We start from the raw sequence: 23,691 nt of genomic DNA, 5'->3' as shown, positions 1-23,691 counted from the left end.
TCATTTCATTTGAGCTGCTAGAGAGATAAGTAATCTTACTATCTCCAATCGAGTAACTGGCGCAAATACTTCTTCATAATCAATCCCATATTGTTGTTTATATCCCTTCGCAACCAATCTGGCCTTGTATTTCTCCACCTCTCCTTTTGCATTTCTTTTTGTTTTGAAGATCCACTTAACACCGATAACTTGGTGGTCTTCTGGAAGTGTAATAAGCTCCCATGTATTATTTTTGTTAATTGCATGAATCTCTTCATTCATAGCTTGTCGTCATTTTTCATCTCTATAAGCTTCTTCGAAGGTTAATGGATCATATCCTGCAAAAAGACAAAATAAAGAAAGTTCATCATTGTTAGTATCAATTCTTCGAGTCACATTATATAGGTCCTGAATCGATCTTGTCCTTCTTATAATTGGACTTCTTGAATCATGTGACCTAGCTGATCTAGGTGATGATTCTGGCAAAGCAACTTCGGTACTTGCTTGTATTATATCATCTTCTTCTGAAACTACAGCTTTCTTATGCTGCTCATCACTTTTCCAGTTCCAAATCTGTTGTTCATCAAACTCAACATTTCTTGACATCACAACTTTATTTGTGATAGGATTGTAGAGTTTGTAACCATTGGAATTTTCTGGATAACCTAGCAAAATGCATTTTTGACTTTTATCCTCCAATTTTATTCTCTTCTCTTCTGGTATCTTGGCAAATGCAACACTTCCAAAAATCCTCAAATGATCAACTCTTGATTTTTGTAAGGTCCATGCTTCTTCTGGTGTAACATTACCAATTCGCTTTGTCGGAAACCTGTTAAGCAAATAAACTGCACAAGCAACAGCATCACCCCAAAATTCTTTCGAAATTTTTCTTTCCTTTAACATACATCGGACCATATTAAGGATAGTCTTATTTTTTCTTTCTGAGACACCATTTTGTTGAGGTGTGTATGGCATGGTGAATTGATGTAGAATTCCATTATTTCTACAAAAACTTTCAAATTCATTTGATATATATTCACCACCCCTATCTGTTCTTAAACATTTAATCTTACAACAACTTTGTCTTTCAACCAAATCCTTAAATTCTTTAAATTTGCTTAAAACTTCTTTCTTTTCTTTTAACATATAAACCCAAGTTTTTCCACTATGATCATCAGTGAAGGTAAGAAAATACCTGCTTCCTCCAAGTGATATTGGATTGATAGGGCCACAAACATCTGAGTGTACCAGATCAAGTCGATTTCATACTTTTTTTGTCCTTCTCACTTTGAAAGGCTTTCTTTCTTGCTTACCCATGACACATACTTCACACAATTTTGCTGGGCGATCAATTTTTGGCATTCCTATCACCATATTATACTTTTCTAGAAGTTTCAAAGCCTCAAAATTTAAGTGAGCATATCTAAGATGCCAAAGTGTAGAGATATCCTCAATATCAGCTTTAAAACAATTTGATTGATCAAAAATACTTAAATGTAAAGGAAACATTATATTCTGTGCCATTTTCACATGTGATATCAGTGTTTTATTCTTATCACGAATTGAGAGAGTCATATCTTTCATCTCAATTTCATAACATTTTTCAAGTAATTGTCCCAAGCTTAAAATATTATTTTTCATATCAGGAACATAATAAACATCTGAAATGCATACTTCCTTGCCATTATTAAGTTCAAGGAGAATTTTACCTTTGCCTCTTACTGGTCTTTGAGACAAATCGCCAAATGTAATGTTCCCGGAATAACTTGTATCTATTTCTGAAAATAGCTCTTTGATGCCACACATGTGATTTGAAGCTCCTGTATCTAGATACCATGTCATAGATTGATCCTCTTTCAAATTATCATAACTCATTAATAAAACTTGATTTACGTTCTTTTCTTTCTCAACAAAATTTGCCTTATCACCTTGATTGTTAGGATTATAATAACATTCATAAGAATAATGTCCATACCTTTTGCAAACATAACATTGTATTTCATACCTTTTAGAGTTTCTGCCACGTCCACGGCCTCGGCCACGTCCTCGACCATAACTTCGGCCTCTTTGGCTAGAATTTTCTCCACCACCTTCATTGTTTGGAGATTCTTGATTGGTCTGATTTCTGCCTCCTCTTCCTCTTTGTCCTCGTCCTCTTCCTCTTTGAGAATTTGATTCTCGTTTATTTTTAAGAGTAAGCTTCGTTTGTAATGCTTGCTCCATAGTTTTGTCTTCTCCTCTTTTTGCAATCCTTTGTTCATGAACTTGAAGGGAACCTATAAGTTCTTCTAAAGACATTTTTTCCAAATCTTTAGATTCTTCGATCGCAATAGCAATAAAATCAAATTTCGGATCTAGAGATCTCAATATTTTTTCTATTACTCTCTGATCATTTACTTGTTCACCATTTCGTCTTATTTGATGAACAATAGAAATGATTTTTGAGAAGTAATCAGAAATGGTTTCAGAAGTACCTTGTTGTAATTTCTCAAACTCGGCTCGTAAAACTTGTAGACGAAGTTTCTTTACCTTATCAACACCACCGAATGCTCTTTGAAGCATTTCCCAAGTCTCCTTTGAAGTATTTGCTGGAGCGATGATCTCGAACATTGTATCATCAAGACCTTGGCAGATTGTGAACAAAGCCTTTTTCTCCTTCTTCCTTCTTTCTTTGAGTTGTTTTCTTCCTTCTGTATTCATTGCTCCTTCTGCTGGACTTGGTTCAGCAAATCCATCTTCTACAAACTCTCATACATCTTGGGAGCCTAGAAGAACCTTCATTTGGATGCACCATATGTCATAATTTTCTTTTGTCAATCTGGGGATTTAGAGTTGGATGGCACTTGAGGAAGAAGTCATAGCTTAACCTATGCTCTGATACCAAATGTTGATGTTGATAGGAAAAGAGGATAGATATATCAAATAGAGGAAGAGTATGACAAGCTTTAATCTTCTATATTTCTCTTAAGAAAAATACTTTTACAATTTCAGAAACTCTATTTTCCTCATGACCCAACATATGGGGTTTATATAGTCCCCAAAGATATATTATATTAATTGTATTCAAGATGAATCATTCTCTTTCAAGAAACCCTTTCAAGAACCAATAACCAATTTGACTTATTCTTCTATAGACTTTTAATCCATTTTTTCTTCTTGATGTAATGATTCTCCCACTTGATGCAATGAACCTTTTTATGACACTTGAACAAGTTTAATTCCAACATTTTCAAGGGTTGTGTCGGTAGCCATGGACGCGGAGAAGAGCACGGTGACGGTGGTGGGGGACGTCGATGTGGTGCTCGTCGTGAAGGCCCTGAGGAAGGCGAAGAGGCCGGTGGCGGTCGTGAACCCGACAAGGAAGAGGAGGAGGATAAGCAGGAGGAAAGCAAACCTTTGCCTGCATGTTGCAGCACTTGCAATTCTGTGGTTGTGTGGTACGATGAGCCAAATGTGTGCAGGATTCTCTAAAGAGCAACTGCAGAAGTTGACCTTCCTGCTGATTCTGCTTGTGTATTTCAATTTCCACCTAAATGTCCGATGTTAAGGTGTTGAATTCATGCTTCGTTGTAGATGCATACCACTACAGATTTGACCAAATACAATGCTATGTTATCATCTTAGAGAAGCAGAATTTACAGCAAACTAATGCATGTAATATGATTTCGGCTTCTCTGTGCATGGATGGATTTCATGATCACTGCAGTCATCTACCTCTAAACAGAAGCATTTAATTAGCAAGGTTTGTAATATGAGAATGGAAAGCAAAGGACTAAACTTGTCTTGACCTAACAACAATAGCAAGAGAAGAAGACGAGAGTACCTGAGGAACCTAAAGGAGTCTCTTGGAATAAATTGGAGATATTTTGTTTTTACTTTCGCATTTTACTTGACATGTTCTAATGGTCAACGCCCATGTGATGAGAGGTGATAACATTATCTATATACGTAACATGATTCTTCCATCAAGATCTAATTTCTATATATTTTCTATATACTTGGGAGTATAATCTTAGTGCCCATGGTCTTGTTAGCCTGAGAAAATATCAATATATTCTATTTCTTTGATTTGTAGCTGATCCTTTAGTTGCTCAATTTATAGACTTAAACTTCTCTTACACACAAATATTTCTAAAAGAGAAAGTACAATGATTTATGGAGGGATATTCTACAAATTAGAGAGAATAATCATGTCACATTTATAGGAATCATATAAACAAAAAGTCATTTAAAAGAATTTGATTGTGAAGTAATCATATAGTAAGAGATTAAAAGGAAAAGAGATCTATCTCATAATTCATCTTCCAATCTTAGTTCTGCTCTTTTATTTTTTTCCATTCATTATCTTGAAGTTTGTGAGAACACAAGTGAAAAAAAAAAAAAAGAAGGAACTACTTCTTCCATCATAGTTTGACAAAGTCCAGCCCAGACTACTGCCAATGTGAAGTAAGTACCGAGCAAGACGATAATAAATGTCGCATCTAATACAATAGTCAACTTGCTCACCTCCCTCTCACCTCTGACTTTTTATTAGTTCATTGGTGTGTCGAAGTCAAATGCAAAAAAAAAAAAAAACAGTCTTCTTATATTTGAGTTTAAGCTGCTTTGTGTCTTGATCCGCTCTGATAAGATAAATGAGACATTAATTTTTTTGAGTCTAAACCAATGATCCAAAATGCTTAAGTGTAACTTAATGATAATAAATCTAATTTAATTCTCATCCACTGTAAATGCACTGTATCAAGTCTCATCCACTATCAATGACTTGGTCATTTGAGAGCCTAAGTGCCTGGGGGCAGCATCCGCTCCAAAAGGCCATTTGTTAGATTGTAGCAAAATGAGTCAACCATTAGAGCCAGTTCTGTGCTTAGTCTTCTCTGGTTGAAGTAGTTGTTACTTGATGTTGAAGTCAATTATCACCTGCAGCAAAAAATAGTCAACCTTTACAGGCAGCTTAGTGCTTCCTCTTCTCTGTTTCAGTGATTCTTTGGGCTCCAAAGTCAACCCATTGGCTGCCTTCTTCTCCAATTATTTTGGTCGAGGTCATGGATTCAGAAAATATGACATTATACTCTGATCTGCATGAACTAGGAAAATAAGCATAACATATATCTTACAGACATCTAAACTTATATCGAATTTACCTTCTTTTTTCTATTTGAATTAGGCTTGGAATTGAATTTGGGTGGGCATCAATTCGATGCTAACCCAAATAAGATTGGGTCCAGCTTGAAAATAATGTCATATTGGAATTGGTCAAACTTATCCCCTTTGCAATCTCCAGTTAAGGCTTCATTTCAAGCTACATGAGTGTAGGGCAGTAGCTAACGTCAATATGCAGTAGCTAAATATAATACTCTCAGAAACATACCTTAACCCAGCAAACAACTGCTGCTTTTCTACTGTTTCAAGTTGATTTCTGATGGACTTCTATTGTGTTATTGCTGACAATCATTATTCTGAATATTAATGTTTGCACCTGTCACTAGAATATGTTATTACCCATATGAATAATAATTATCATGAATCTTGGCATCTGCTGATCATTATGCTGTTATTTTCATCTCTTGGGGATTATCTATTTATGTTCTTCTACCAAAGACTCTAGCAATGGTGATTTGTTCTCTTCCTGCTACCATAATTCATGGTGCACATAGTTTTTGCTATCCTGCACGTCATTAGAAATGTTTCTGGACTTGCACTTTGGGTCTATTCTTCTAGATGAGGGGATGAGATAGATAGCAGGTTTACATCTCTTTCATTGAAATATATCAAGCAGAAGTCATCCCAAAATGTAGAGTTTGAGTTCTGTGCATCTTACTTCCTTTTGTCTAAGCATTCATAGAATCTCGAGTACAAATCAAATCATATGTTGGTAAATGTCAATGCCTTGCATGAAGCGTTTCATATGTAGATTCCAATTTACTGGCCACAAGTCAGCAAATGTCTCCATGAGTATATTGTGAAGATGGAACAAACCTTGTACTGAGTTGTGGTTTTTCCTTAAATTGTTTGATTTTTGATGATCTCGTCGTTAACTTTGTAAAAGGAGAAAAAACTATATATCATTACATCGGACGAATGATTAAATTAGATTTTAAAAAAAAGTTCAAATTAGCATCCCTGTTAGATCTATGTATAAGTTGGCCATTTTTGCACCTCAAAACCAACTGCAACATTAACAAAATCAACAAAGTCAAAAATATCTAAGTTTGAGGTCTTTCTTTTATCTCTTCTCGGATCGCTAATATTAATTATTTCATAGCGTAAGTTCAAAATTTGTCTTTTTCTCTCGTTAACTTGCCATTGCAATCTTAAGTAGTTGATAGGCACTCTGCTAATGTTGTTGCAGTTCTTGACTGTTTATGGAAGAGGATCATAGTTAGTTATCATCTTTTCAACAGGGCTTTACATTCTAAGATTACTCTCACTAAGACATTTATCTATCGCTTATCTTTACGGGAGAAGAAGAATATGAAGATAACTGGTTCGTGTCCCAGTATGGATTACAATTTCAAGAACTCATGCTAACTACTACTCTTACTCGTCATCATCACCTCATCATGCCATTCTCAATGCCTTTGAGCTTCTACTAAGCTGCATGCTATATTGTGTTTGCATTAGGACACATGAGCAATCCTCTACTTGATCCTTAATTTCTGCAGGTTTTATTCCTGTCATGGGCTATGTTACTCATCTGTCTCCTCTCTCCCTCTCTCTCTCTCTGTTCTTCATGATGTCCCCAATGCAGCCTCTCTCCAGATGTTGAACATGTTTAATTACATGACTCGGAAGAAAGGAAGAAAGCTGGAAATGTTGGAAGGAGCCTTAGGAGGCTTTACCTTTGTGGAAGAATAGAATCCTCTGTCCTCTACCTCTCAATTCTCTTCTTCCTTTTGCTTTTGCTCTAACTTGAACATGTGCAAGGGAATACACACATCAAAAGAGCTATCAAAAGTGGGAAATAAAAGAAAGGTCATGACTTTTGCACTCTGCAACAAAAGGTATCAGCATCATGAGGAGCCCATGCATTAAAGAGACACCCACACCAATGGCCTCTCAAACCACCAGCTACAAATCATGTCTGCAGAGATACAAGCCTTTTGCATCTCTGAGAGTGACTGACATTGAGATAGGAAAAGCAGACCGAAACAGTAAACTAGGAGTAGAAATCTTACTCGATATGTGATGACATACACACACGAGTCACTGTCTCTAAATTTCTTCTTTCTGAGTTGGGATTAGACGATCTAAAGTTGGCCAGAACCCATCTGCATCATCTAGAAATCCTTGTCATGGATGTCTGAAAGCAGAAACTGTTGCTGGTTCTGGTTCTGGTGCCAAGCACCAAGCACCAAACTGTTGGGTTTGGGTTTGGGATGCTGATGGTGTTGGGAAGACGCCTTGAAGGTATTCCGACCATTTGAGGTCTTCTGACTCCCCTTCGAGGTGGAGCTGTGCATCCGTGTCCGGGGCCAACTCTGACCAAGGGAGGATGCCACCGTCGAAGGAGCAGCTGCTCTGTAACTCCACTCCATTAGCTTTGCTCATGCTGCTCCGACTACTATCGATCACTGTGCTGCAATGGGGACTGTCGTCAGGGCGGAAGCTCAACTGTGCGAGGGAGAAGACAGCCATTGGATCGGATAGGCAGGTCGACGCCATTGAATTCTCGGCCACTGCACGGTTGACGTTCTCCGGGGTCGGAGTAGGCATCTTGAAGTCGCCGAGAGGCTGGTGACTGTTGGGGTCGATGCCTCGCTGCCGGAGCTTCTTCTTGATGCAGGAGTTCCACGAGTTCTTGATCTCGTTGTCGGTCCTACCCGGCAACCGAGCTGCGATCTGCGACCACCTGGAGATGTCGTCGTCGATTAGCTCAGTAGGTCAGTGAGTGCGGGTGACACTTCAGATCTTATCGAGACGATCGAGAGGGGGGTGGGGGGATGGCGGGAGGGAATTATATTCTACCTGTTTCCCAGCACTGCATGGAGCTCAATGATGAGGCTCTCCTCCTGCTCCGAGAACGTCCCTCGCTTGAGATCAGGCCGCAGGTAGTTTATCCACCTCAACCTGCAGCTCTTCCCGCACCTCTGCAGACCTGATGAGCAAGAGAGACAACAATGGCGAGGTCACTGTTCGTGATGCGTTGAGCTCGTGGGTAGCAAAGTTGCAGTACCTGCTTGCTTAGGGACGGAGCTCCAACACCCATGGCCATGTTCTGTAATGTGCTTCACCAGCTTCTCATCTTCCTCGGGAGACCACAGCCCCTTCCTCACCTTCTGCTTGTAGCAGCATGAGTGCCTCCCCATGTCTAAGGAATCGACAGCTCAAGACTGTGGAGGAAAGTGATCCAAGCTGCTAAGGGTAGAGATACAGAGAGAGGTCAGAGTCAAGTGCTGATATGCATCGAACCTGAGATGGTCTCATGCTTGCTGGTTAACTGCAAGGTCAAGGCAGTAGAAGTAGCAAGTTAATATACATGCATTTGGGGAATGACATGCACGCTGAGGTAGCTAAGCATGTTAGAACAAGGACAAGTGGTGCAGTTGGAAAGGTGTGTGATGGCTACATTTGCCCTTGATTAATCACAAAGACTGTCTGCTAAATTAGTGTACCTTTCTTCCATCACACACAAGTTAGAAGATAAGAACTTGTATTCCAATTCCATACGATATTGTGCCAGAGAGGGAAAAAGACTTTGTAAGGCTTCACAATTGGGTAGAAAGAACAAATACTACATCTTCCTTTATTTTGACAATTTCATTGTTCCATGGGGAACTTCTTGGACTAACTGATGTTCTTGGATATAAAGAACATATTTTCCTTTTTTTCCCCCCAAAAAATTAAGGATGAATTATATTGTTCTGCTCCTCTAGACACAGAATTACCTACAACTTATTTCATAGATCCATCATCAGAGCTGAGAGATAATCCTAAGCACATTTTTGCTTTCCTATATATATATATATATATATATATATATATATCATGTGGAAATATAGAGATTGTTTAAGATCAGCAAGTAATTAGCTGATATATAGATGTAGATGCATATTATGTTTCTCGGAAATTAATGAATCTTAGCTTATGTTTCCTTTGAGAGCACTCATACTGATCCAAAGGTCAACAGTGACATTACTGTCCTTTAACATACATATTAATCAGAAAAGATAAATCATGGATTTCACTTTCAGACAGTTCAATGGGTACTGTTTCATGGTTCTCATAGTGTTGCAACTCGATGAAAGATATCCAAGGCCATTGGAAGTCTACTCTGTTAAACCAATTCTAACGTTTTAAACGATTAGAAATTATTTTTTTCAAAGGATAAGCGTTTATCTCAGAAAGTTTTTGTCAATCTCATTAGCTAACACCTTCAAATATTGAAAGTTCAGTTTTTGATAAATATAAATGTGTGTAGTGCATCATCTTCATACTAATTTTTAGGACATAAAATTTATTAAATAAGATTTTCAACCATCAATATTTATTAAGTGAATCTAATATATTATCACTATATCAATATACTAAGTTGCTAATTCTAACTAAAATTGATTTTAGGAAAATGGTACTATTTTTAAAAATATTAACCTATACAGTAAATATAAATTGGAGTAAAATAGTTTTTTTATTTAGTTTTGAATCGTTAGAAAACTAGTTCCCTTTCAAAAGGGTCAATGAATAGTAACGAAAAGATGTTCTTTGGATTTTTTTTTTTTCTCAAAGAGCTAAGGAGCTATTTAGTTTTGTTATAAACAAAATTATTCTTAATAACATATATTGTATAAATAAGAAAATATTATAACACCCTTAAAAAATAAGCAAGATTAAGATTGATGAATCTAATAAGTGTATTAGTATCGATTTCAACTTAAATATTTTAATCAATAGTTTAGGTAAAATGAAGTTGATGAATCAATTAGTCTATCAAGCTCAGTTGGTAACATTTGGTATCAAAACTGATCTAATATTTGAGCATAATGAGGGGGTTTGAATAAAAACAGATTATTACTATGGAGTTTGAAAAATCGTTCCGATATGAAGTCATTCCTACACGATGCCTCATATGCATCATATTAAGGTTTGATTTGGATTATACTACACCTTAACGAGGATGTGAAACCCTTGAGTGACTAATATTAGACGAGACTAATATTGACTTATAAAGATCAAATGAGTATATTATTATTAATTTTAATTTAAGTATTTTGATAAGTGATTTATTTCAAATGAAATTAATGACTTAAGATAACCTCGAGACTAGGTAACCTCGATATTTTGTGTTAGAGTCGACTAGAACTTAAATAACGAGTATACTGTAACTATCGATGATAAATTATATTATTATCTTAAAAATATTAAAATCCACACAAATGTATATCAATAATATAAAAAATAAATCACCTGAATGATAAATAATCCAAGATTTGCATGGTATCTTAGCTATTTAATTTGAGTTCCCCCATCAATTGCTACAATTGAACTATTCCAAGGATTTAGCTAAGTCCATGCGAAAGAAATGGTAACTTAATTGCATGACATTTGATGACAATTTTTTGGTTGGTGCCACATTAAATTCATTTGATTGATGGAAGACATCTCTTCCATTAATGCAGTGGCTATTAGCATTTTGTATCCTTGCTGTTTCCAGCCAATATTATGGACCCCTCCATCCATTAATCGGGAAAAGTTTTTTTTTTTCTTTTACATATATAACCCAACATGGGAAAATTAGCTCCAAATCTTCTTGAATATATAAATTAGTACAAAGACATGAAATGTAACTAATAGTCTCCTTTCATACTAAAATTTGAGATCACTTAAAATTGTACATACATATATTTCATCCAAAATCCATGTATTTTTTGAATTTATATATACACACACGTAGAAATTCTATCGGAAATACGAAGAGAAAAATCATGTGATTGTTAATATTTTGATTAATTAATTAATTAATTATTTTTTTGATAAAATCATCATCAAAGTTCTTTAATTCTTTGCCTTGTATCCGAAGGCAATTCCCGACAAAGATCCAACCATGTATTATCATGCACATGTCTTTCTTCCTCGAATACCTATGGGCATGAGATTTGATAGGCTCAAAATTAATAGAAGATGGAGATGTGTAGGGCACCTGTTGGGGGGGGGGGTTCGACAGTAACTCCATGCCCCACAAATGGACCACTTCCTATGTATGCCTCTCTTCAGGTCCCTACTCAACACTTATCTTGTCAAGGTTTGATGAAATGGGTTGGTTGTGAGTAACCTAAAGCATGATAAAAGGAAGCTTTTCCCATGCAAATTGCCTTTGTCTTTAGGACATATAATAAACAACCCACTCTTGCACTAGCCAATGTGTCATAAATAAATATTATGTTGAGGACATTCATCTTTTCAAAGGCTAATCATCTTAGTTACTTACAAGATGGGAATAATAATGTTGTAAATTATATTCAACCAATTACTCCAAAGATATATATATATATATATATATATATATATATATATATATATATATATATATATATATATATTCTTTCCTTTTTCTTCCAAAGGAATCTTTCGTTTTTTAGATGACTTGTGAACAAAGCTACATAACACAATCAAGCATTATGTGGTGGTTTAACCACTGTTAATAAACCTTCCTATAAGCTTAACTCCCAGAGAAAAAAAGTAAAGTTGTTTCGCTTTTGATCCATGAAAAGAATGTCACAGAGAGACACGAGTGATGGCAATCCACCCTTGCAACATGAGAAAGAAGAAAAGCTTACGAGTGTTGTTACATCTCTTCTCACCAATCACACTCTTCTCTTCCTCAGTGGAAAAATGATGTGCATCTTTCGTCACAGCTTGCATCATCATCTTCGAGCTTGCAAAACCATCAAACGCCATGGCTCGAAGATATCATTCTTCTTCCCTACATGATTGTTACAGACATGTAGTGGAGTCTGATTAATTGCCCATCTTAAAGGCTTTGGGTGGAAAAGGCCGATGAGACTAATGATGCTTTAGATCATGGTGATGGAGACTAAATGTGTGCCAAAGAAAAAAGGGCATCGATACAGTTCAGATATGGCCTAATTCATGTCATCATCTTATGTCCACGACAAATATGAAGAAATAAATTGAGAGGGATATCTTAAAAGAAGGAAAGAGGAGGGAGATACGAAGCAAACAGAAGAAACACAAAGAGCTAAGAAAGGGATGGAAACTGACATGGCTGCCATGAAGAACAAACTATCGTTTGCTAATAATATTCACAGACAAGTTATATTCTGCATATCTGAGCAAATCTCATGCTGCAAGATGGGTTGTTCTTATGTCAACTCTCCTAGTCATAGTCTTTTAATCAGCTCCATAAAATGGGATCAGATGGAACTTATTGTCTCTTTCTACAAGATCACTGCATCAATACCCTACACAAAGCCAACATCTTTGCTGAAATGAGAGACTTGACATTGAAGTAAGGTCTTTTCGAGGCTTGATTCATAGCATTGGCAGGGGAAGTGGCGTTCATGGTCTTGTCACTCGAGAATACTTGTGGGCTATCACCCCCATTAGCCAATACCAGTTAAAGAACCTAACAATGTGCTTCATGGAATCCCCCATTCACATTCCTTTGCCTCCTATTAATATTTTTTTTTTGTGCAACATAAAGCTATAGTCTCTTAGCTTCATCATTCCTATCTTCTGTGACAAACAAGCCATTGGACGACATTGAGTGATTCCTCTTCTTCTTCTTCCGTGGACAGCAGCAGCCACCCTGCTCTCTGCTCTACAATTTTATATTTCTCAGCCAAGGAGAAACATCCTCTCTTCTACATGAGAGCTCTGCTAAAGAAAGATAGACATCTAAACAAACCACTAAGTTTGTTTCTCCTTTTAAGTCTATACTATCAAAACATAGCATAAGAATTTTGGATCAATGATTCAAACATTATCTCATTAACTCGGACCATGAGAAATGGAAGATTATTAGTCAGAAAGAGCCACCACTTAGATGAGTCTCATACGGATGATGCTAGCATTTGTCATGGCACTCTGGTTTCATCCTACATTTGTCAAATACCATGCCTTCTCCATTTTCTTTCATTCTATCCCCTTTTTTTGGTGATAATACTGAACACAAAGTTTCCTGCCTCAGCCACTTCTAATGAATTGTGTCCAGTGTAGATTCTGTTGGCACTCAAACTTCTGCTCTGTTCTCTTCAACACCTTCTTAGGGACCAACCATCCCACTGGCCACCGATCAGACCACTTTTTAGGAGCACACTTGAGGACGCCGCGAAGCTTCATCAAAGTCTTTCAGAGACATTCTTTGTGAAGGTTTACATGGAGGGAGCTGCAATTGGCACGAAACTTTGACTCGTTTAAGACGGTCAAGTTTAAGACCCCAATCATATGTAAGAGCTGATTGAATCCACTTCTTACATGCAGTATCAATCTAACTATTTGTTTGCTATAAACATCCTTACGATTAAATTGGTGTGATCCATGCTCTCATGTTCTCCCAAATCCCTTCAGAGAAGACTCACCTACTGACCTATGAAGACAGAGACGAAGACTGGATGATAACTGGAGATGATCCGTGGGAGTGAGAAAGCCTATCAGTTTGTCTGATTAATAACATCAGTTTCTTTTCTTTCCTCCAACTCAAAAAAATTACTTGCCTACATCTACGGTCAGGATCGACTTGATCACTATAATACGGTGCCCCGCGAATCAGCACACCGAGAACAACAAATACAAGGGCTCTCCTTTACGGAGGAGGCCCAAGCCCTAACCCTTCTCTGCGCGTCTGCGTCGGAGGCCGAACACTAACGCTAGCAGCCGCTGCGGTGGCGGAAAGATGCAGATCTTCGTGAAGACCCTCACCGGGAAGACGATTACCCTCGAGGTGGAGTCATCGGACACCATCGACAACGTCAAGGCCAAGATCCAGGACAAGGAAGGGATTCCTCAGGACCAGCAGCGGCTCATCTTCGCCGGGAAGCAGCTCGAGGATGGCCGCACCCTCGCCGACTACAACATCCAGAAGGAGTCCACCCTTCACCTCGTCCTCCGCCTGCGCGGCGGCGCCAAGAAGCGCAAGAAGAAGACCTACACCAAGCCCAAGAAGATCAAGCACAAGAAGAAGAAGGTGAAGCTCGCCGTGCTCCAGTTCTACAAGGTCGACGACGCCACCGGCAAGGTCACCAGGCTCCGGAAGGAGTGCCCCAACGCCGAGTGTGGCGCCGGTACCTTCATGGCCAACCACTTCGACCGCCATTATTGCGGTAAATGCGGCCTCACATACGTCTACCAGAAGGCGCAAGGTGAGTGAGCCGCTGCTCTTCCGCATCAAAAAGCATCTTTTTATCTACTTTTAGTCTTTTTTCTGAATGATTTTGTCGAAATGTCTGACGTCAAAATAATCAGGACTGACCTGATTCCAAGATGTCATCTTTAGATTGTTCCTGCGAAATGGATGGATGTATGATGACAAATCGGTAATCTTCTGTTACCGTTTGAGATGTTTCAGTTTTGTGTTACATTACTTTTTTGCTTGGTAATAGTAGGTGGTTTAAGTTCTTCAGATGGCAATACATTCTTGTTCTTCTTGTTTAGCAGATTGGATGGTAATGCGGTTTGTTCCACAATTTAGTGCTTTATTTTGCTATTGATTTAGTTGATGCAAGAGGTTTTAATGTAACAAATTTTAGTATTTTTTTCTTTTTTTGTGATGGGTTTTTGCTCTTGTCATGGATATGCTATTTTATGCTTGAAATGCACTTGTTGTTATTGAATAAGGTCAATTGCTTGATCTTTTTGACTATGATTGCCAATGTGAAACATTTTGAATCATTGTACGAGTACTATTCCATGTCTAATTTTCACCTATGTAGAGCTTTCTGTGATTGACAAAAAAAAATTACATGATCATTGGGTCCTTGACATGTTTGGTTTCAAATATTTATGATTTAGGATGCTACGACACCAAGTAGTTGCAGTCATTTTACTCTTCATCATGACTCAAACTCATGATCCCTTAATTGTGCACATTGATCCTAAATCATTAGCATGTCTTCTTGAATCATGATTTAGGCTTCAGGGAAAGAATGATGCACCTGCTTCGGTTATATATCTTTTAATTCTAATTGCATTTTATAGAAAGGAAACAAGTGGGTTGGGTACATCAAAATTCAGCTATTTATCCCTTTCATGTCCTCTCTCTGCCATTTCCTTGTTCTCATTTGCTCAATTCGTGGATTGTGGCTGAAGTGACCTTAAGATCATGTATCGTTTCTTGCAGAAGTTATGCATGATAGATTGCACTTCATCAATGGGTTGACCCACCAAATTATTCAAGATTATGTAGTTTTCCAGGTTTCTTGAGAGAACCCTTTGCGGTATTTTTGTGGTTGATAAACCTTTTTGACTTTGTTCTACAAGGCCATGGTATGTTACATACTTAATGGGCCAAGATAATTTCTAAATCCTATTTCTTGATAAAATTATTAGTTCTAAATCAATTAGGAGTCTATTTCAAATGAATTGGAACTCTTATATCAAATCATATTCTGCTTCTAATCCGATTAGGACAATTATGCATTTGATTCCCATCTCTAATCGAACTCCATGCCTCACCCAATTAGAAAAATCATCCTCTCTAATTCCCTACTTTAGAACTCTATTAATTAGTTCTAAATCAAAATTCAATAATAAAATCCCCAAAATATCCTAGCCCTAATTCTGGGTATAACATGTTAATTCTCCCTATCTTCACAGTTATACGAGCTATTTTTATCATAGTACTGTGATCTCTCTAAACTGGATTGACATCAATTTCTTTGAAATTTTTGTAATTTTCAATCAATATTTGGAGATCTCATCTCTCATCTGCTATAATTACATAATTCCCGGCTATGATGTCTCCCTATAACAACATAATCCAACCATAAACTCTAAGCGCATGCTTCCTCCTCGTATTGAACTCTCGAAATTAGATTTTTTTTTGGGTCACTTATGGAAAGAAAAACACCCTAGAAAATTTGGGGTAACATATTGAAAAAAGATCTTAATAATGGGTTTTTATCATATGATGTCCCATATTTGGTTTTTATTAGATGGATATTTTTTTCTAGGTTTTGATCAAAATATTTTTATTTGATTTGTAAAAAAATAATGATTGTCCTTTCATTATTAAGTTTGACTCAGTTTTTAATGATTGAATTGGATTTTTTGAGATGAACAGGATCAATTCAAGTCAATTGAATTTTAATTATTTAATTAAGTTTTATATTATTCTTCGAGTTTTTCAAATTATCCCCACTCTTGTTGTCTCGTCTACCACCTCCTCGTCCTCCCTTCACTCTATATCTACGTCCATTGTCTCCTTCTCCTCTTATTCACTGACTCCTTTCATTATTAAGTTTGTCTCAGTTTTTAAGGATTGAATTGGATTTTTTTTTAGATGGACAGGATCTATTCAATTCAATTAAATTTTAATTATTTGATTTGATTTAATTAAGTTATATATTATTCTTCAAGTTTTTCAAATTATCCCCATCTCCCCTATCACCTCCTCGTTCTCATTTCATTCTTTAACTCTACCTCCCACCTCTTATTCACTGACTCTTTCATTATTAAGGTTGACTCAGTTTTTAAGGATTGAATTGGATTTTTTGAGATGAACAGGGTCAATTCAATTAAATTTTAATAACTCTATCTCCGTCTTCGTTCACTGACCCTTTCATCTATCTCTCTCATCATCTTCTTTTTTTTCTTCTACTCCTTCCTCTTTTTCTTCTCTTTCAACTCCTCACAATTTACTTAGAAAAATTATTATACTCGAGTTCCATGAGAATATATTAAAAATATATATTAATTTTTATATTAATTTATTTTAATTTTATAATAAATTTAAAAATCTTAAATTATCTTTTAAAAAAACGTTCAAGTGAAAATTAAATATGAGAGTGTCATATGATAAAAGTATATTACTATAGATTATATATATATATTGAAAACTCACTTGCTAATTTAGAGATCGGTGGGATCCTACCTTAACCAATTTTACGGGATTAAAGGAACAATTTGACCGTAACGCAGTTGCGTTAATGTGCCAAAATGAGATCGAATAAAGCTGAAACAATATACATAGCGAGTGAATGTTCGAGGTACGGGGACATGAGCAGAAGGAAACAAAGTAATTTGATACTTGGAAGCGACTAATGTAGAAGATATATTTGAAGAAATAATGATTTGCCAACCAGGAAAACTTTTATTTGACAATGACGGATGACAAAGCGGTTCTTTTACGTAGCAAAAAGAAGTAATTAATGTACACCATCATCATCATCCTGATACACCATGCCACCTTCAATATTACTTACAGACAACCGCTCTTCCCCCCTTCTTCCCATAAGAACAATGCATGAAACACCATGCCACAAAAACTGCTTGTCTCCTCTCTCTACCCAGCCGAAGTTAAGGATTAATGGAGGTTTCTTTATCATAGTTTTTAGTTATCTTCAACAATCCTTACTCAAAACTCATTTATAGCCATCTTTATCCAACCAGCTCTTCAGGTTGCACAGAGCATCCACCGATAAGCTTTTCCGACTTCCGAACCTGAGGGTGGGTGAAGAATTACGAGATTCATCGGAGAAGCAGACCACGATGACTGTGAGGTTGTCGAATGTCTTGAGCCTCAGCGCCTCCAGCACTAGCTCTCTAGCACATTGCTCGGGGTTGTCGTGCCGCCCGAGCCCCCTGCGCACGATGCCAACAGCATGCTGGCTCGACATCACATCCCATATCCCGTCACAAGCAATGATTAAGAATTCGTCGTCCTCGGTAAGCATGACCCGCTTGAACTCAGGTTCTGCAATCAGAGGCGACAGCGAGTCTCGAGATGTTTTGATGTCCCAATCTCCCAAGGCACGGGTGACTGATAGCACCCCGTTGAGATAACCATCATCAATGTAGCCTCCGGAAGCCTCAACCCTAAGGCGTTCCGCAGCATAGATGGGTCGGTGATCCTGTGACATTTCCACTGCTTCACCTTTCCTACATAGGACAGCTCGGCAATCCCCAGCATTGGCAACCACAAGATGCCTGTACAAATTTGACAAAACGGATCAACACAAGTCATGTAAAAAGGAATAAAACTACAGTGACAACTAACTAGGAGTTGTAGGAGGATTCCATCAAAGACCCATTTATAATTGCACAATTAATTGGTGATCCAGAACTCTTGGGAAGCACAAATTATACAACTCCTTCGGCAAACACCGCTAATACCAAAGATCTGAGACCCAAGTGTGTCTTTTATCTTCAGCTGAGCACCCGATTAGAAATTAACAGAAACAAAAAGAATATCTCCTAAGCAAACAATAATGAGACCATAAATCTGAGATCTAAGGTGGTCTTCCATGATTCCATAAGAACTCTTGAATGAAGATCCAACAAAGTAAAACAACAACCAATGTTATCATAAATCTATGATCCGGGGCAATTTCATTTGATGACTACATGCTTCCCAGACAGACACCAAGTGCTGTGAGTTCTACGTGTTTTGGTAAGAATTGTTGCATGAAGGTCCAACAAAGCAAGAGAACAACCAAAATCGACAAGCAGTGTTATCATAGATCTACGACCAAGGGCAATTTCATTTGATGATTACAAACCTCGATGATTCAGTAAGAACTCTTAAATGAAGATCCAACAGAACAAGATAACAACCAACCAAAATCGACAAGCAATGTTGTCATAAATATATGATCCAAGGCAATTTCATTTGATGATTACATACCTCCCAAACACAAGTGCTGTGAGTGCCGTAGTCCCGGAAGAGCTGCTAATAGTGGAATCATCACCCAAGGCAAGATCAGCAGCAAGGTATGACATCTTCACAGAGTCCTCAACTGAGTTCAAGAAATCTCTGTTGGGTTCAAATGCCTGTGGGAACTCTGCATCTTCAAATAAAAACCTTATGGCATGCCTTTTGAAGAAAGCTGCTGCATCCGGACCTCCATGGCCATCGAAAACCTGTGAACCAATGTCGGAAATCCTGGTTATCAAATCAGCTTCGCACAACAGACAGAATTAATTTACCATGTCATATACTAGTTAATTACCCCGTAGAACGCGCTCGGTGTCGGGCACCTAAGCATGGAGCCCAAGTGCGTTGAAAGATCATCGATGCGGATGTGTTCATCTTCCATATATCTCCTAGGGCCAATGGCAGCAAAGCTACCAGAACGAATGCTAGGAACAAAATGAAGTTGTTCCACAGCCCCAATTGGAATTGCTTCTGATGATCTCATGTCCTGAATCAAATTTGAGAAAAAATAAAAATCAACATCCAATTTCAGAAAATTCCATTCAAGCAACATACAAGCAAAGACTAGATCTACAAAGGATCTTATCACAAAAGGGCCAAAATCCCAATCTAACTGCCCAGAGATAACACAATATTCATTATTAGGCAACCAATCAAATCAATTACGCAACACTTCAACTTTGTCTATAAATACTTCTAAGTGAGATTTTAGCAAACCCACACAGTATCAGTAATTGCAGTATCCATCTGAAAAGCAGATTATATCAGCTCAAAATTTTACTTTTACTTAACCAAACAATTCCTAGTTGCATCTATTATCCGTTTGTTCAAAACCACCAGACCAGCTTCGTGTCAATTTTAAAGTAAATTAGGAGTCCTAAAAACAAAATGAATAATAGTTCATGGCAGAACTTGAGAAAAGGAAAACCACATATACTTCCATGATACAACCATCATCGTCAATTGTTCAAAAAGGTGAATTTTCAGCCCAAAATCAACCAATCAACCTCTTAAATCACCAAGAACTGCATCCTACAAGAACCTGCATAATTTCCAAGAAATGGCCATGATAGCCATAATATCTAATTCATCTTGAGCCAAAAGAAACAACAAAGGCCCAATTATTGCTTCTCTGTCAATTATAAAAGGGAATCCAAATCACACAAGAAACTGAAAGAACACGACTGATTCGTAAATCACGCAAGAAATTGAAGGGATCTAACTCAGTAACAAAACAAAGGGAAAAAAATCGCGCAAGAAAGTAAAGGAACATACTTAATCCTACAAATCACGCAAGAAATTACAGGGATCCCAAGAACAGCGCAACAATTTAGGGATTTGCCAAGGCTTTCCCCTCTCTCTCAAGATCGAACTTTTGGCGTGGCTTCAAGAATTTCTCTGGGCAAAACTAAGAGCGTAGCCTCGCTCCGAAGCAGTATTTAATAGGAGAAGTCGAGGGGACACCGGCGGCACCCGGTTCGGCGGGAGCCGCCACGGGCACGTGTGGGTCGCTAGCTCCGTCGCCTGCACGCGAGCGTGTGGCGCGCGTGCGAAAACGTGGCCGTAGTTTCACCGGACGCGCGCATCTACTAAAATGACTGAAACGCCCTTACATTGCGCACGTGAGTGTTTTGAGAGTAGTGCCAATGGGAACACGGTCGACGGGTCGTCGAATCGAAGCCGCACGATGAAGGGGAATCACGGTCGGATCTGTTCCGAGGGTTGCCGACATCTTCCGGAAGGAGATATCGACCGTTGGATCGAGGAGAATCTCATTGTAATCTGACAAGGGGTAATTGGGAATTGAGTGTTCGGAGCGAGGTTAAGTCGATCCGAGGACTGCGGCTCGGATTCTTGGATCCTTTAGTTGACGAAACTACCATTGGATATGGCGGCCACATACCAATCCACTGAGGGGTAATCTGGGAACAAAAGATTACAGCGAGAGATAAGGATCGACCCATTTGCGGGGCTACAGGCTCAGATTCTCTTTATCTACTTTGACGAAAATACCCTTGTAGTTAGCGTTTGTAAGAGAGGCGAGGACCGATCCAGTTGACCGACTTGGGTTGTAGTTGCTTCATACGCCAATGCAACGAAGCATTTATATCCTCAACATCATGAAATATTTTCAGACAAAATAAAATTTATTTTATTTATCAAAATCTATCCCACAGTTATTTGTGATCATCTCATTGCAGAGACAAGTAAAGGGGGATCAGTGTGATGTACAACAAAGATTCCATCGAGTCAAGCTAAATATTTATTCATTATTTTTTTAAATTAAGATCCTATATAATTTTGCTTTATATAGGTGGTATCAAATTGGTCCTTGCGGTATAAACAAATTTAATGATAAATTGGGATTCGATATATGAAATCCAATGACTAATTGGAGTCATAAGAGTTCATTACAATAATGTTTGGGGCCTATAAAATTTAGTCTAATGAGTATGATAATAATTTGGCATCACCTAAGTATGCATAATAATCAATATACTATCTGAAAAGAATTATTTCTCACCAGTTTGAGGCTTATAAAAGGAAGATATCTTGAGGTATATGATCACCTTTGGAACTCATATGAGACTAAACTCTTTGAGCTCCTTGCTACCTCGATAATCATCGAAAAAAACTCGTCGAGTATCTTAACATATTTTTTTTTGTAGGATCTTGTTTTTCTCAATGTATCCTTTTTAACTTGGAAGAAATCTGCACTCAAAGTAGATGAGAAGAGAAGAAACAACTAGTTTATACATTATCAAGAGACATCTAATTTCTAAATATTCATGATAGCTTTTAATAAGTGGGACAAGTCAATTCAACTTCATAGTATTGGATTAATAAGTGGGACAGGTCTACCATTTGTGACAATAACACATTGATAGTTTGGTATTAAAAAAGTATTTATTTAATCATGAAATTATAAAATAAGTTATTTTAATAAAAATTATATAAACCATAAAACTAATTGAAACTACATGTTATTGAAAACATTTGCAAATTTTGAAGTTTCTTTTTTTTTTCTTTTTTTGGTGGGAGGCAAAAGTGTATATTCCATAGCTTGTTGAGAGAGAAGCGTCACTGTCATGCAAGATGGACTATGTTCTTGACTTTGCCACAAAATAAATAAATAAATAAATAAAAATTTTCATATGGAAAGAATAATTTAAAATTTCACCATATAAGAAAAATAAGAGGACGAATCTACATGTGACCTATCTGGATTAATTAATAAGGATAGCTCTTCATGCTGACGCTTCCATTCTACCAAGAACCAACTCATAATCACAACAACAATAATTATTAGATAGAGAGGGAGGAAACTTCGTTGATAACAATGTGACAAACGAAGTACTTATTTGGGTGCAAAAGACCTATATATTTAATAGTTGTATATAAATATATTGTCTTTTAACATTTTCTCATAGAGATACGACGAATGGATTTTGGATAATGTGTGGACTTAAACGATCTAGAATGGGTTATATATCCTAATGAGTTCACACAACCAAAATAATATTATGGGGTTTGGATTTCCTTTCTAAGAAAAACTAATGAAGTTAGACTTGAGTCTGATTACAAAGATTGATACATTTTTCATAACCCATAAATAAGTGAATTCTCAAATAAATATCAAGCAAAATGAGGTAAATTCAAAGATCTAATGTTAGGAATCTCTAACCAATCTGATTGCCCTTTCTCATTCAGTTTCATGTCATAAGATCATTTGTCAACCACACTTAATAGGGATCCCTAAAATTTAAGATATTTTCATTAGTTTCAATATATGATATTATGTATCTTATGTAAATAACCTACAAATTTCTTCATTTTCAAATTAAATTTATATATAACATTGAGCTTATTTTACACAAACTATAGCCATTCATTTGGTTTTGATTAGATTGATTCGCACTCTTTCTAAAATTCACCCAACACAAAAGTACCCAAATTGCAACTACTGTCTTCGTGTATAGCAAAACCATCTATTCCTTTAGATTTCAGATAGAACAGCATATATCTTGCTAAGTCACTCAATTAAATATTTGACTTGACTTTGGAAAGATTGCACAAAAACATGTAAATGTGGAAAAGATTAATTAACTTTCAACTGATGCAACATATGATAACCATTGAAAGGGACTTAAAAGGTGTTCATGCATGCAACACAAGCTACACTTTCACCAGATTCAACATACAATAAAAACAATTGAAAGGGGCCTAAAAGAAGCTATTCTTGCATGGAACACAAGCTAACTTGTTCTCTTAGGGTATAATAAATTACTTCAAGTGGAAGGTGGGACATCTTCTATCTGTGTCTTGTGACAGCTATCTAATGATATGAAAAGAGTATCAGATGATCAACATATATATTCATGATAGTTCATGTATCCTAATTGTACATCTATCTTTTTTGTCAGATATAGATGACATTTCATATCCTGAAAGGATAAACAATGACATTAAAGCTTCACTTAAATAGATATATCAGTCACCTCCTTTAGTAATAATATAGAAAGCCTTACCTTATGTCTTCCAATTTATAGCACCAGTTTTAGAAGCAATGCTATATTTCATGTGTGTGTGTGTGTGTTTATATATATATATATATATATATATATATATATATATATATATATATATATATATATATATATATATATATATATATATATATCTATATATACATGAAATTTTTAGAAATACTCAAATATTAATGAAGAATTTAAATTAAGATTCAAACAACAAAGTCTTGCTTTCCACAGTACACCATCACTCTAGTTGGTTGAATTGCCACAGAAATCTTAGTCATGTCAAAGGTTGCATCATCTTTATGATGATCCCGTTTTTGTATGTGAGAAAAGAAAACACCATACTTA

At 36.8% G+C, this 23,691-nt stretch overlaps 3 protein-coding genes across 3 annotated transcripts; 1 reads left to right on the top strand and 2 right to left on the bottom strand.

Moving 5' to 3' along the window:
• Positions 1 to 7,131: 7,131 nt before the first annotated feature.
• LOC135652219 (transcription factor MYB61-like) lies at positions 7,132 to 8,409 on the bottom strand. Its single transcript, XM_065173022.1, has 3 exons — positions 8,156 to 8,409; positions 7,948 to 8,077; positions 7,132 to 7,831 (listed from the first exon to the last, which is right to left on the bottom strand). Exons 1-3 carry the CDS (start codon positions 8,286 to 8,288, stop codon positions 7,273 to 7,275), a joined length of 822 nt encoding a protein of 273 aa, XP_065029094.1. The 5' UTR covers positions 8,289 to 8,409; the 3' UTR covers positions 7,132 to 7,272.
• A 5,336-nt stretch (positions 8,410 to 13,745) lies between these two features.
• On the top strand, positions 13,746 to 14,557 carry LOC135653352 (ubiquitin-ribosomal protein eS31 fusion protein-like). The gene has a single exon (XM_065175244.1). It carries the CDS (start codon positions 13,832 to 13,834, stop codon positions 14,303 to 14,305), a length of 474 nt encoding a protein of 157 aa, XP_065031316.1. The 5' UTR covers positions 13,746 to 13,831; the 3' UTR covers positions 14,306 to 14,557.
• Positions 14,558 to 17,263: 2,706 nt separating this feature from the next.
• LOC135653361 (probable protein phosphatase 2C 2) lies at positions 17,264 to 20,221 on the bottom strand. Its single transcript, XM_065175262.1, has 4 exons — positions 20,084 to 20,221; positions 19,104 to 19,295; positions 18,779 to 19,014; positions 17,264 to 18,081 (listed from the first exon to the last, which is right to left on the bottom strand). The coding sequence occupies exons 2-4, from the start codon at positions 19,290 to 19,292 to the stop codon at positions 17,517 to 17,519; spliced, it is 990 nt and encodes a 329-aa protein (XP_065031334.1). The 5' UTR covers positions 19,293 to 19,295; positions 20,084 to 20,221; the 3' UTR covers positions 17,264 to 17,516.
• Positions 20,222 to 23,691: the final 3,470 nt, after the last annotated feature.

This window comes from Musa acuminata, chromosome BXJ3-11 (assembly GCF_036884655.1).
Source record: "Musa acuminata AAA Group cultivar baxijiao chromosome BXJ3-11, Cavendish_Baxijiao_AAA, whole genome shotgun sequence".
In the NCBI taxonomy this organism is placed as follows: domain Eukaryota; kingdom Viridiplantae; phylum Streptophyta; class Magnoliopsida; order Zingiberales; family Musaceae; genus Musa; species Musa acuminata.
This window is presented reverse-complemented; position numbering and strand designations above follow the sequence as displayed.

Bases quoted from the DNA above. Each gene is read 5' to 3' on its own strand.
- LOC135652219 (XM_065173022.1), bottom strand. From the start codon at position 8,288: ATGGGGAGGCACTCATGCTGCTACAAGCAGAAGGTGAGGAAGGGGCTG. The intron at 8,078-8,155 runs GTACTGCAACTT...CTTGCTCATCAG, and splicing joins CTCCGTCCCTAAGCAAGCAG to GTCTGCAGAGGTGCGGGAAG. The intron at 7,832-7,947 runs GTAGAATATAAT...CGACATCTCCAG, and splicing joins CATGCAGTGCTGGGAAACAG to GTGGTCGCAGATCGCAGCTC.
- LOC135653352 (XM_065175244.1), top strand. From the start codon at position 13,832: ATGCAGATCTTCGTGAAGACCCTCACCGGGAAGACGATTACCCTCGAG.
- LOC135653361 (XM_065175262.1), bottom strand. From the start codon at position 19,292: ATGAGATCATCAGAAGCAATTCCAATTGGGGCTGTGGAACAACTTCAT. The intron at 19,015-19,103 runs GTAATTAACTAG...ATTGGTTCACAG, and splicing joins CACCGAGCGCGTTCTACGGG to GTTTTCGATGGCCATGGAGG. The intron at 18,082-18,778 runs GTATGTAATCAT...AAATTTGTACAG, and splicing joins ACAGCACTTGTGTTTGGGAG to GCATCTTGTGGTTGCCAATG.